Below are 14,412 nucleotides of genomic sequence, written 5' to 3' on the forward strand. Positions count from 1 at the left end.
AAACCCAATGAAAAATAACAAACCAACCCTTCTTTGTTCCAGATACCAGCTTGGCCAGATCTGGACCGTGGGCCACCGTAGCGATTCCACTCAGGTAAACCCACGGCAGCAGCCAAAAACGCCGATAAGCCCCGAGGAAGAAACTCGGGGAGCAAACAATACGCTCGAGCCCGAGCACCCGATCGTACACTTATACACGCCGAGCAAGTGTCGAACGAGAGCAGAGAGGAAAAGTCATAGTGTACGGTCGACGGTAGTGAAAAGAGGGAGGGAGAGAGGCCCGAGGCGCGTTATCTCGGCGAGGGTTTTAAGGCGGCAGCTCGTCGCTCGTCACCTCAGTTGTTAATCGGGTGTCCTCGAGGGCGCACGGGACCGTTCAAAAAATCTTCTCGAGTGCGCGCGGGATTCGCTCCTCGGTTTTTGGTGAGTCATCAAGCGAGACGTCGCTCGTCGCTGCACTGACTAGTACTCGATCGTTTTTCGGAATCGAGCCAAGAGGGGGAGAACGTGTTGGAGAGAGGATTCGAAGAAAAAAACAAGGGGCGAGGGTGAAAAAGGAGCAGGGAAGAGGGAAGAAAGGTCGGAGCTGCAACAAATGAACGCAGTGGAGCCTGGACGGCGGCAAGGATCACGAGAAAGTGCAGGACGACCGAGCAGAGGCTCGCAGCGCGTTGGGAGCGCGTCTTGGCTGAGGGAAGTCACGGCTAAGGAGTCCTACGGCCTAGCGGCCCAATTCTTCACCGATCGCTTCTTTACCACGGGATACTTCGACGTAAAAGGATCTCGAGATGGGTGAGTCTTTTTTTCTCTCTTCGGAAACAAATTCTTTTTTGTTTTTTGAATGTACATAAATGTTTAAATGTATAAAAAAACCAGTGAACGATTCGGAAGGGCCCGCTGAGGCTCGGTCGACAGAGCATCGGACTCGCCCACCGAGAATCATGGATGTTAGGTCTAATATTGCGCACCTGATTTACAGACACTTTATCGGTAATGCCTGTACCCAGTGTGTGTGTCATAATTATTAGTTTTTAATTATTTTTTTTAGTCCATGTATTCTTATTTTTCATCACCACTTGTTAATTACCTATTCTATCTATCGATTGAAAAGAAATAAAGAAAAAAACGAAAATTTTAGTATTTTTTTTAAAGGAAGTAGCTTAATGACAAATACTTTTCAAATTATTTTAAAATACTTTTTCAAACCTGTGTGTTTTTCAAACTCATAATCTTGTATAACTATTATAAATCCATTACAATTCATGTTGAAATTCAAATTTATTTACATTTTTATACAATTTTCTCCGTTTTTAGTATTGATAATATTATAATAATATTACTATGATATACGTTTTTTTATCATCACATGTATTTTGTAGTTTATTTGAATTAAACAGCATTTAATTAATGTCTTTGACTTAACAAATGAAAAAAATACAGTTTTTAGCAAAAAATTTTTAATAGAGCATGAATTTCTGGTATGCTAAATCAAAAAAATGACACGACAGAGAATTTGAGAAAATATGTCTGATTATCATCTGCTATAAATTCAGCACTAATAGCATTTTTTTTTTTTTTTTAATGAAAAACCGCTCCGTTAAACGAAGCAAACAAAAACGAAAGCACAACGCTTGCTTACTGCAGTATTGGCTGTCAAGTCAGTGCGTGAATTATTGTGAATTTCCAGAAATCGCCATGCGCCTGACTCATTCGCTATCTGATGTAAAAGACGCTGTGTTGTTGTTAACACTTTTAACGGATTTTTTTCCTTACGCAGACGACAATCGGTTTCTTAATTAAACATACACTTAGCAGTTAAAAAAACTACTTGTTTTTGTTGTAGAAATTTTCTTCAACAAATAAGAATTGATCATTTATTGAACGAATATTATTTCTATATCTTACGATATCCAAATAAAGGGAAATTCCCCAATTCCAAACACTATGAAGCAAACATTTGTCCGAATTTACTGAATTGATACTTAAAAATTGTTAGTTTTACAGAAAAATTTTGGATGAATTTTTCTTTTGAATAAACCTCAAAAGTTTGGTACACTTTTTTAAGTCTCGTATTAGACTTTACTTTTAAGAACGATTTTTTTTTAATGATTCCCTACATCTCAGACTATACAGAAAAAATTAAAAATACAACTTTTTTATACCAACCTAATTTAAAAAAAAAAAAAAGCAGAAGAATAAAAAATGTACTTAAAAAAAGTACGCACTTTAAAAAAAAGAAAGCCCTCATAAAACTTTAAAACGGATTAAATATTTAAAAAAAATAGTTTTTGGCTGTAAGTCACGTAAACTACATAGTTGCAATAAAAAAAAAAAACCATATTAGTAGTATTTTTTAAAATTATTTTAATTTATTAATATTAGCACTAATACATTAGTTTTTAGCTATTTTAGTTTGTGAAGACCATAATGATCAAATTTTATATATAAACGAGTATAGTATTACGTATATCAAATGTAGAATAAGAATTTCTACAACTTTTCTCAGCTAGATATAAATCTAAATCATAAGCTGTAGCAAAAGAACATATTTTTTCGTAGGTTAAAATATTTTCTATAATTTTCAAGCATAAAACACATCTTTAAAAAATGCGTTAAAATATGGAATATTAATACTTTTTTAAGGTCTACAATTTTTGTGTTTACAACTTCGTGGTATAATATGAAGTTCGTACTGCAATGGGCAATAACCACTTTTTTACTGTTTTTCAATGTTTATTTCTTTATGGACCATCAGGACAGTTATTTGTACTACACAAAAAAACTATATTTTAATGAGATTAACATTTTTTTTTTTACTACTTTTATTGATATACCAAAATGATTATTTTTCTAATCTGTTTCGATGTTTTCCTCGATTATTAGAATATGGAGAAGATTTTAATAAAAAAATACAAACAAAATAAAAGTATTTAAAAAATGTATTTTTCGTAAATCTATAATTTTCTTTGTGACACTGACTACGCAAGTCTTTAAACTTTTAAGATGTATCCAAAACTAATTTTTTTAAACTGTGTTATATTACTTTATTCTCTACAAAAGCGTGAAAAAAGCCTTTTGTTGATTAACATTAGTAGTAAAAAGATTTTTTATAAGATTAAAATTGTTTCTTGGCTCGTCTGTGTAGATTTAAAATATGAACTTAAAAAGTTACGTCCACAACTAATTTTAATTTTTTTTAAGTGATGCTAGATTTTAAAATGAACCTACAAACTAAATTTAAGCTCAGTTTGACGCAACACTTTTGGCTTTTATGAAAATATAAAATACCCTAGTGAAGCAGTTATCCTAACAATTACAGTAAAAAGTACCAATAATTTGCAATAAATTTTAGAGATACTATAAAAATTTCTAATTAAAAACAAAAACAGTCAAATTAAGCATAAGGGTTTTGTGTGTATCCCTGAAAAAAGTGTGGCATAACTACTTTACACTCGATATCCCTGTTGCACTTTCTTCCGTATACACACTATTGGCTAGATTAAAACAAATATAATAAATTTCCTCAATTTTTTCTTTTAGGGCTCGACTTCTTGGCAGACGGAGGTGCCGACTTCGAGCACGCGATCACCGTCACAGGTAAGAGAATCAACATTACTACATCTTTCAAATACTACAGCCTTCATTCATTTATTTTTCAATTCAGAAGAGCCACATTATGGCTCCTATACACATGCGAAGTTGCTGCTCGTGAGCTCCGTATTGTTAATCAATTATCGACTCGGTGAGAATTTTGTGGTAACGATGCCGCTGCACGTGCTCAAGAGCGATAATCCGCATTGATCGCTGTATCAACTTTAGATCAGTAAATTTCGGGGGATTAATAATGACTATGGATTTTGACAGCTTTTTTGAATAACTACGTGTTGAAATCAAATATTTTTTGATAATATTAAATACTTGGGAGTGACAAATACTTCGAGAAAATTTTAGTTTAAATTGATGAATGTAAGAGCTTGTGGAAATTTAATGACAAGAAGATACCAATAAGAAGTACTCGACTTGAGGACAGAATTTTTTTATTTCTTACGATAGTGTGCATTTGATTAAATGGGCTGCATGTTATCGAAAACAATAACCTATTTTGTCGACTACATAACAAAATAACAAAGTATCTATCGTTGTATGCGTTGACTTTTTTCAACCACTAAATTTATGTCTTTAGTAGAACAGAATTTTTAACTACAATACTTTTAATTTTTAACAAACATTTTTTTTTCAAATAACCGAATGTTTAAATAGTGAGACTACATTGACAATAAAACAATTAATCCAAATTATGAGGAAATTAGTTTCGAGATGAATTTCTCCGTGAGTCAGAAATCATATGAAATAACTGTGCCCAGTGACTTTTTTATAAGATTTCTGTTTTATTTAGTTGAAATCGTATAGAAAAAAAACCTTGAGTATACATCACACGGAAAATTTATATGTATATCAAAGTGTTTGCAAAACAAGCTTTGTTGCATAGTATTTGTTTTGAACAGTTCATAACACGAATTCTAAACTTTCTTCAGTTGTGCGTAACCAGTACAATAAGTATCACAAATAATATTTACTTCTTTAAAAATTACTCATCACAAATACATTTTAATTATTAACTTTGAATTTTTTCTCAGTGAATTTTACTTCCGATAGATTTTATGTAAGACTACCTATATAAACTGAAAAAAAATTTAATGTATCTATAGTTGTTTTAAGGTTTTAATATCAATATTTTTGGTATCATTCAACTATTCGTATAGCTACGAACTAGCTAACTTTTACGTAAAAATAACTTGATTACGAATTGCATACTTCACCATGTAGGGCAAGTAATAAGATGTAATTAAAAAGGGTTACGAATTTTTTCATAATTTTTTATTGGTATCCATTAAAGTATTTGCAGCTTTATTGTAATTTGACATTTATTTTTAAACAAAATTATGCATTGAATTAACAATTAAGTGTTCACTTTAAATTATGTATTCGCTGTGCTCAATAACGTTGTTCTCATATTACGTTGTTCTAGCCCTCAATTAATTTGTATTTTGTTCAATCATTTAATAGACCCAGCGAACTTTGAAAAATTGAATAAAAGGAATGAACTGAACCAATTTCCAATGAATTTTTCTAGAGTCAGATAGAAGTACGAAAAATGGCAAATTTAACAACGAATCCACTTTTTCATTACAAGAATATCATCATCGCATCACACTGCTTTCCGCATCAATATATTTGAATAAGCTTTTTGAACATTTTATTTTGTCATTACAGCTTTTCTTGTGGTGTAAAGATTTCTTAAATTGAGTTTTAAATATTTTTGATAAAAGTCAATCAATTATATCAGGGGATACGATAAAATAAAAATTTTTCTGCCGTCGTCTAACAAATCTTTATGGATAATTTCATCTGAGAAAAAGTATGCGTTATTTTTTTTTCATTCGCAAAACTTTGTTTGTCTCTGAATGATTTCTAAGTATTTCTTCATCCACAATCATCCTTCCACGAATTATAATCTTCCCTTGCTCTCTTCATACAATATACGGAAAGAAAATTCGATCCACTTGCCCGACTTTTATCGTTCCATCAATCATTCCGTTTCTTTGTTCCGACAGCTTTGCGTCGCAAATATTTGCCATGTGCAATGTACATCGTGCGATAAAGCAAAGCGTCGCAAACTGCCAACAGCAGTAGCAGAGCAACCGATCGTAATCAAGCCATTTAGTTGTATAAATTTTCGCTCATCATTTTACAATCTTTCTTCAGTAATTCCCCTCCACAATGATTTTGGTGCTTTCAAATACAAAATTTTTATCAAATCGGTGCTGAGAATTTGATTTATTTATCATGAGTTTTTAAATTACAGTATTATTATGGTTTATATCTAAGAGCTCTAGTTGAGTTATTGTTTATATTACATTAATTTACATCAAAGGATACTAAATTTTAAAAGTATACGGAAAATTCATCATCATTCAAAAGCTTAACTCATTTATAGCCAAAGGAGCCAAAAAATCTAATACACCTTCTTAAAATCAGCAAATCGATACAGAACAACCATACATGAATTTTCGAAAGTATCACCTCACCACATTTACTTATAAAACTGTTTGTTTGATTACAAGGCGAACTCTATAATAAAACGACTTGAAAATGTTTATATTCTTACATCGATCGTCGATTGTGACGTAGGTATGAGTGTGTATCGTCGACAAATATCAACTGCCTACCAATACTATGTTGTACAACTTGTTTAAACAGAAACTGTAGCCTATATAGATTGGCGTGCCGTGGCCTGTTGAAACTCGTAATGGCTCAATTAAACATTCACCACTTTCATGAGTTCATGCGTGTCTTAAAAGCTTCGATAGCACGCAATGTTGACTCAAGTTTTTTCATTTTTAATGAGTCACGCCAAATAAAGGTATGTTGATCTACTTAGCCAAAAACTTGGTACAACGAACTCTGTCGTAATCTTTTAAGTATTTTCTTAGATTAATGTTGTACATTAAATTTTGATAAGCTTAATGTATTTATCATAGAATGATGATTGTTCTTTTTAAAAATTTCGTCAAACATCTGACCGAAAGTAGGACAAATGCGTATTTCGAATCTTGAAGAGACTTTACAAGAAAACGTATATTAATATAGGCTGTCAGAATTCAAGTTCAGGTTACCAAACAAAGATAACTTTTAGTTCGTTTTCAAATAAAAACTTCATGTCCAAGCACGTGATTTTATTTCTGCTTGGATCAGAACCATCTGACACGTACATGAGAATCAAAGCATTTAGGCAATATATTTGTATTACAGGATTTGGGAAATTCCACTTTATGCTGCTGGTTGTCAGCGGCTTGATCTATATGGACACAGCTATCGGGGTAACAATTCTATCATTCGTTCTGCCAGCTGCCCAATGCGATCTTAAGATGGACTCAACATCAAAAGGCTGGTTGACGGCATCACCGATGCTAGGTAATTTTTCGTTGTATTTTTCATCCCACCGTGAGTTTTTAATAACTTTTTATTCATAAATGTTATTGCTCGTTATACAGGAATGGTTATCGGTTCCTACATATGGGGGTGTCTGGCTGATACCAAGGGTCGCAAAATCGTACTCATCTCGACCCTACTGATGGATGGTATCGTCGGCATCTTGTCATCCTTTGTACAGTATTTCTGGGTGTTCCTAGTATTCCGTTTCTTCAATGGTTTCGCGTAAGCTACTTTTTACATACCTTTGCGGGATTTACCGATAACTTTTGATGACCATTACCTTTTTACAGTGTAACTGGAGCCATGGGACTCATTTTCCCATACTTGGGTGAGTTTCAGCCAACCAAGTACCGCGAAAAGATCCTCTGCTGGATGGAAATGTTCTGGACGGTCGGGGTCATTGTGCTGCCACGTAAGTACACCGTAACCTGATACTCTTCTCTCGTTAAACCAAGCGGGTATCTGATCTTGTTACCTTCTTTCAGTGATAGCTTGGCTGATAGTGCCTCTAAACCTGTCGTCGTATGTGTCGGCGAGCTACGACTTTAAGTCGTGGAATCTCTTTGTGGCAGTGTGCGCTCTGCCTTCCCTCATGCTTGGGCTCTGGCTGTTTGCCTTCCCCGAGAGTCCAAAGTTCCTGCTGGAGTGTGGCGATACCGATGCTGCCCTCGAAGTCTTCAAATGGATCTACACCCAGAACACAGGAAACGATCCCGATACCTATCCGGTCAAATCCCTTCAGGAGAAGCCCAACTCTAAGGACAAAAGCACAAGGTCCCTCAAGCTACACAAGAGAAAGGACCTGAAGGTTCTTGTCGCTGAAGTCTGGGATCTCACCAAGCAGTTGTGCAAGCCACCTTACCTGAAGAACACCCTTCTGGCCTGTGGTATCCAGTTTTGCCTGACCAGCAGCTACTACACCCTTATGGTCTGGTTTCCGGAATTGTTTAATAGGTGAGTGGATAAGTCATTACTTTTGGAGTTTTACAAGGTACCAAATAAAACATGATTCAAACAAGTGTCCAATGTTTACAGATTTGAAGAATTTGAAGTATTATACCCCGGTAACACAACATCGGTCTGCGTCGTATCCGAAATATCCGAAGGTACAGTTGATGCAGATCCTTTCGGCTGTGATACAAATATTGCCGATTCAGTTTATCTACATACCGTATTTATCGGACTTGCCTGCTTGCCGGGCTCCATCGTACTTCCGCTTCTGGTACACAAACTCGGAGCCAAGTTCTTTCTCAGTAAGTAAACTTTGAATGTTTAGCATTTGCGATAAAACAGCCAAGAATCTAACAATCACCTTTTTGTGATTCACAGTTGTATCTCTATTCGTTTCTGGATGCGTGACCGTAGGATTCTATTACGTGGTGAATGCGACGCAGAATCTAGTATTATCATGTGTTTTCGAAGCCCTCACGTCTCTGGGAATATCCCTAGTGTATTGTGTAATCGTTGACATGTTCCCAACTAATCTCAGGTAAGTTTGAAGCTTTGTTTCAGTGCATCAGTAGAGTTGACATGATCGATTCCAAGAAACTCTTGTCTCTTATTTTCGGATAGTTGGAAATACAACAAAAAACGGTGTATGGATATTAAAATAAGTCAGTAAATTAATCGTCACTAATAGCTCAAATATTGTTTTTCATTACCATATTAATAGCACTTGCATCAAAAATAATCAATTATCGGGTTGTCAATTAATAAATCAGTCTCAAAGCCAGCAAGCATTGCAACACCTTACTTATAATCGTATATATGTTTGCAGCAGTGAGCAAAACAAACACGTGTCACGCGTATCCATCCCCTACAGATAATGCTTCTATAAAACGATTTCTACAACAAATTCGCGTCCACCCAATCCCGGCTTGGTTGAATGTACGGTTAAAATACGAATCGTCGTTTTTCTCGTCTTTGATGCGATGCATACCTCTATTTATGTATGATGGAAACAACGAAGAGTAAAAGGCAGGTCGGAAACGTGAGTGCCGTTATTTTTGGGTGGTCCCGACCTTTGGCTCTTTCACGCTTGAAGCAAGCGTATTATATTCCCGTGGAAGCAATAACTATGAGGAAAAAATATGGGTTGGCACGTATTCGTTTTCCCTTTTCATCCCTCTCTCTTGTTTCTTTTGATGTCATCTTTTGCTGTATTTCGCTCGGCTTAAGCCCAAAAGTTAAGAGTTTCAACGATGATTGTTCAAAACCGCTGAAAAAACATTGGTCCCAAAAGTATATAACGTCTTAAAAAAAAAGTGTAATTAAATTTTAATAACATCTTAAATACTTTGAAATTGTTCATTGCTTTCAGCAACTTATAATAATTTACGCGGTAATTTGCATGGTTGAATGTTTCCATCTAGATGAAAATGCCTAAAAAGGTGTACTAAACTAATTTATAACAGATTATTTGAGTAAATAATACATCGTTGTGCTAAAAACTACCATAAAATAAAATAGTACTTGAGTAATGTGGACACGATTAAGAGTCACCAAAATCAACGAATGCATTTGACGTTTTTAAAATATTTGTTCATCATTATAACTGTTTTTTGACCATAATAAAGTTGTGAAAACAACATTTTGTAGTGTTTTAAAACATCGTGTGATGCTAAAGCTTCGTTTCTTGATAGAACTTCTCTTATGGATAACGTTGTAATTCCACCTACAGAAGAACAGTCTTTTGAAAATTTAACGTACAAACTAACACTTGTTTTTCGTACTTAGAACATATGAGGAAAGTATAAAATACAACTTGATAAGTGTAGTGGATGAAGTTTATAACTCTCATACATGTGTCAGAGTACAAAAACTACGATATTCCATGAAGCCTATGTTTAAAAACAATTGAATTATTCCAAGTTGGAACGTTTTATAAACGGTGTAAATCAGTTTTCACAGAATAGATTTTCGAGATCAAGCCGAACATTTTTTTTTCATGGCCGTAACATGAAAACACAGGCCAAAATGTCATTACCGTAACGCGAAGCATTTTGAAATTTCATTTTCTGTGGCTTCTGGTGCCTGGACTTTGACTTTTTAATTTTTTTATACATGTACTTTTTGAAAGTTTGAGGTATCAAACACCTTTTCTTATAGTTTAAACATTGTGAGAATGTTTTTTTTTTTTTTTTTTAAGTGCGGGAAGTTTCATTTTTAAAGCCTACTTTTGACACTTTTGAATTGTGTGCCACAAATGATTTAATTTAACCAAACGATCAATCCTTAGACACTGGAAATTAATCCTTTTATATTTTGGAGTGTACGAGAATACTGTCCATTTTTTTCAGACGTAAATCCGAATATGGCTATTTATAGTGTCATTGCAAATACAGAGATTTTTTCCGATAAAATAATCAGTCATTACCGTAACGCTCCTAACCGTCTTAATAAATTGTAAGTTTTATTAAAAATTCCGACTTCGGGCTTCACAATCACAAACAGGTGTGTCGTTACCGTACTAACACCCTTTTAAAATTTTTTTACAATTGCATTTAAATTGACATAGGGTTTTAATAATTGACCGCAGTCAGGCTCAGAAGTTTCTGACGAGTTTAGACTTTATATAATTTGGAAAAAATAATGAAAAAACTCTAAACATGAAATTAAAAAAATCTAAATTCGGTCGTGAAAATACCACAGTTTTTGTGAAACAACCCATATACAAAATCTTATATACGTACTTTAAATCTAATGTCATACATATACAGGCTCTAAACAGAGCGTGCTTTACGTGCCGGAAGGATAGATCACTAACATGTTTAACCCATCATAGTTAGTTTAAAAATATTCCTTTCAATTTATCATATGTATAATTCAAGAGCTAATTGATATCTCCGTTTTTTAAAGTAATTAGAGATTATCATGTAGATTATAATAGTTGTAAGCCCAATTTGCTACTTTTAAATAAATATCATAAATGTAATAAAATCTAGTAATAATACTCAAAAACAATCGCAACCTAATATGGATAAATAAACATTAGAAGAATGATTCGTGGACAAAAAAATAATTGCAAGTTATCCCTTGTTTCAAGATAAAAGCTCCATTTACTTGTTATCTCTTCTGTGATCTTTGCTCTATTTGTGCATACAACCATAGATTCTATACGTAGTTTACAAAACCACTCTTATAGTAAATATCATCAACCACTTGTGGTGCACGATAAATTGCGGTCATTTAACCCATGCAATCTTATACATCCGGCTATAAAAAGTTGATACGTCCAACAATAAACATACTTTAAATTTCATTACAATTTCCTTGAATACCATTAATAATATATACTTTTTATTTTCAGAGTAATGGCAGCAGCATTATCATTGACTATGGGTCGACTGGGCGCTTTAGTGGGTAATCTCGTATTCGGTTACTTGATCGATCTGGCCTGCGTTGTCCCCATCGTTTTGTTTGCTTCCTTTTTATTCAGTAAGTAAACTATTTTTACTCATTATCATAAGTAGTAATATAACTTTCACTACAACTACACTTTTTTTTTTTTTTTTTTTATATTTTAATAAAATGCTTTTTTACCACCACAAAAAAATCGATGGTGATAGCAACAAGTTGAAAATAACTGATGCAAAAACTTTGTCATTTCAGTATGCACTTTCCTGTCGTGCTTCTTGCCAAAGACTGGAAAGGAGACCCTCGACTAAGGAGAAACAATACCACACTCACGCTTCTCCGCCAGAGTCTTCGCACCAATCGTTAACTAGCAGATCTTCCGTACGAGCGTGGCCTCTTGGCGTTATACTGTTAAAAATCGAGTGTCCACATTATTTTATACTTATGTGCATGTATATTTTTATACGAAGGTATGTGCTGATGAGCTCGTTGATAACGTTAAGGAAGGATCACGCAATTCTCAACGAGTATTCGCTATGTGATAGCCGTATTTTTTTTCCTCTGTACGCGTATCCGCATTTTGTTCGCTGAAAGAATGTTCAAAATGTGCGAGATGCAGTTTTTTAGAACCAATGACCGGTTTGGATGCTGATTTTTGATCGTTTGCCTGCGACAAGTCGAGACATTGAGGATATGTTTGTGGAATAAAATGGAAGGATCTTTGAGCCGCACATTTGTTTTAGCTCGCAAAGTTCCTTGACAATGAACATTGATGCTGTTTCCCGTAAAGAAAAGTATTTTCACAAAGCTCGCTTACCGTAATCAGCTTATTTATTAGTTTCACCGTTTTTAGTAACGAATCGTAATTATGTATTTTTTTTTTTTTTTTGATAGACTTAATAGATGCATTGTTTCTTAATCAAGTTTATAAAGTGCCGTATTGTCTACGTTGATGTGCCTTTTTACAAGTGCCTATAAAACAAAATTATCTCAAGAAGATACAAAAAAAAAAAGAACACGACCAATGACGTACACCCTACCATTATTTCGTTTAGTCGACAATTCTTAAAACTATACTCGTGTGAATGAATACTTTTTGAAACGAAATATCAAAGTATTAAAACAAGCAAATAAAATGGGGTGGGGGTAGTTCTCTTGCAAATCAAGCCGGGTGACGGCTTTAAATTTGTTTCAAAAAGCTGTCGTCCTTTCAGTTCTCGCTTTGCTTTTAGCTCATTTTTGTTACATACATATAATATATTATCTAAAATTTATCGCTGTACATACGTTATATTTATAATCGTCCCCTTGTGTACTTTGTGCGGGGAGAAGTAGTGCGTAATAATACGAGAAATCCGATCTCGCAGTCCATATATACATTATGCATAGTTGATAAATTCACACGTTGTTATTGTTACTGCTGTATAAATACTAGTTAAGCCGTTACCGATGTACATTATTTCCTTCATATGTGAGCCTATAGAGAAATGCAGGGCGTTCTTTTTTAATCCAAACGATAGACTAAAACATACGCTTTTGAAGTACCTTTACGTACGCGTGTACGCCAGGGCATAGTTTTACTTAGCAAGTCGTTGCTGGTAGTTAAACATAAAGAGAAAAAAAAATTGATTGCTTCGCAAAGTCGATAGTTTTACTGTCAAGTAGACGTTAATTTTCTGCGATTGAACGTATCTTAATTGTTAAAATTTACTAAGGAACGACTAAGGAAGCGGTAGATAATATGTGTTTGACGGATCATCGATGAGATTACAGAAAAACTGTTGATGTCGATTTTAACCATAATATTTTCGATGTAGTAGTTTTTTTTTAGAAAAAAAGACAATTATTTTAATTGAATTTATGTATATATATTAGTTGCGCTTGTATTATCGAAATGTATGTGTGTAGTGTATAAACAATTGAAATATATGTTGACAATAACCGAAATTTATAAGGATTAATAATAATATTTTACATACATATAAATCTGGGTATTACATTTCATTAGACTTATTCCATACATTACCTTTGTTTACGTATTACACAAATTTTACTTCCAAAGATTCTAAGATTAAAATTTTTCTCCAAATATTTTCTTATATTATTATTTTCCTGTGATATTTTTAAAGAAAAAGAATTGGAATAAGATTTTTATATCTTATTGATGCACATTAAATAGTTCTCCTATAATTTTTCAAGGAATTTACAATAGGTGTATAATCAAGATAATTTTTTTGGCTTATGATTCTTACAAGACTCTCTTTTTTTCATATTAATATCATTATGTACAAACAATTTTAACAATTGACCTAAGATATGGGTTATTGACTTTATAAACAAAATCGTGAAAAATTTAATATTTTCATATAATTTATGGATATTTTTTTCATTTGTAAGAAAAAAACAAACGAAATAAATCGATATTTGGGAAACCTGGTTCGTACGTATTTTCTTTTTGCAAGGAAAGAAGACATACGGCATAAAAGTTATCCTTTATAACTTTTTTACATTTAATTAATTAATAGCGCAAGTCAATAAATCGAAAAATTTTGATCCATGTATCCATAATTATTAGTATTTATCTTCTCGAAATACTTGGATTAGTTGACTCGCATACAACACCTAGAGTGCGAAAACCAAATTTTCCCATCTCAAATTAGTTCTTATGTCTCAGAAGTAAATATGTTGGAGCACTCCTTTCTCTCTAAACCCACTGTTGAATGGCTGACCATCTAACTGAACAGTTTCTTCTTCTATTGTCCTATAGCCTTCAAGATTGCCCGACCCTCTGGGGAAGAACGTCATAAACCAGGCTTTTTGTGAAAAACACGCACGGCATCTAGTGACAGTGATTTAATGGGCCACCAAAACCGGTTTTCGACCATCGAGAAAAACAGTGTTTTTCAAACAATCGGAGACTTTGAAGGCATAATGCGTATGCATCTTCAGTCTAACGTATATAAAAGCACAAAAATCTATAACGCAAACTGCTTTTCCATATGGTATACATATGTATGAAGGAATCTATAAAAGATCGTAGTTATACGACGTGAAAATAAT

The 14,412-nt window shown here is 33.7% G+C and overlaps 1 protein-coding gene across 1 annotated transcript; it reads left to right on the forward strand.

Annotated features, from left to right (window-relative positions):
* The first annotated feature begins 701 nt into the window (after positions 1-701).
* Positions 702-12,368, forward strand: LOC106644594 (synaptic vesicle glycoprotein 2B). The gene is made up of 10 exons (XM_089595850.1): positions 702-792; positions 3,541-3,597; positions 6,814-6,975; positions 7,056-7,218; positions 7,287-7,408; positions 7,482-7,950; positions 8,032-8,249; positions 8,326-8,485; positions 11,306-11,433; positions 11,608-12,368. The coding sequence occupies exons 1-10, from the start codon at positions 789-791 to the stop codon at positions 11,661-11,663; spliced, it is 1,539 nt and encodes a 512-aa protein (XP_089451976.1). The 5' UTR covers positions 702-788; the 3' UTR covers positions 11,664-12,368.
* Positions 12,369-14,412: the final 2,044 nt, after the last annotated feature.

This window comes from Copidosoma floridanum, unplaced genomic scaffold (genome assembly GCF_036245765.1).
Source record: "Copidosoma floridanum isolate Cflo_tuat_1 unplaced genomic scaffold, Cflo_Japanese_pri ptg000004l, whole genome shotgun sequence".
In the NCBI taxonomy this organism is placed as follows: domain Eukaryota; kingdom Metazoa; phylum Arthropoda; class Insecta; order Hymenoptera; family Encyrtidae; genus Copidosoma; species Copidosoma floridanum.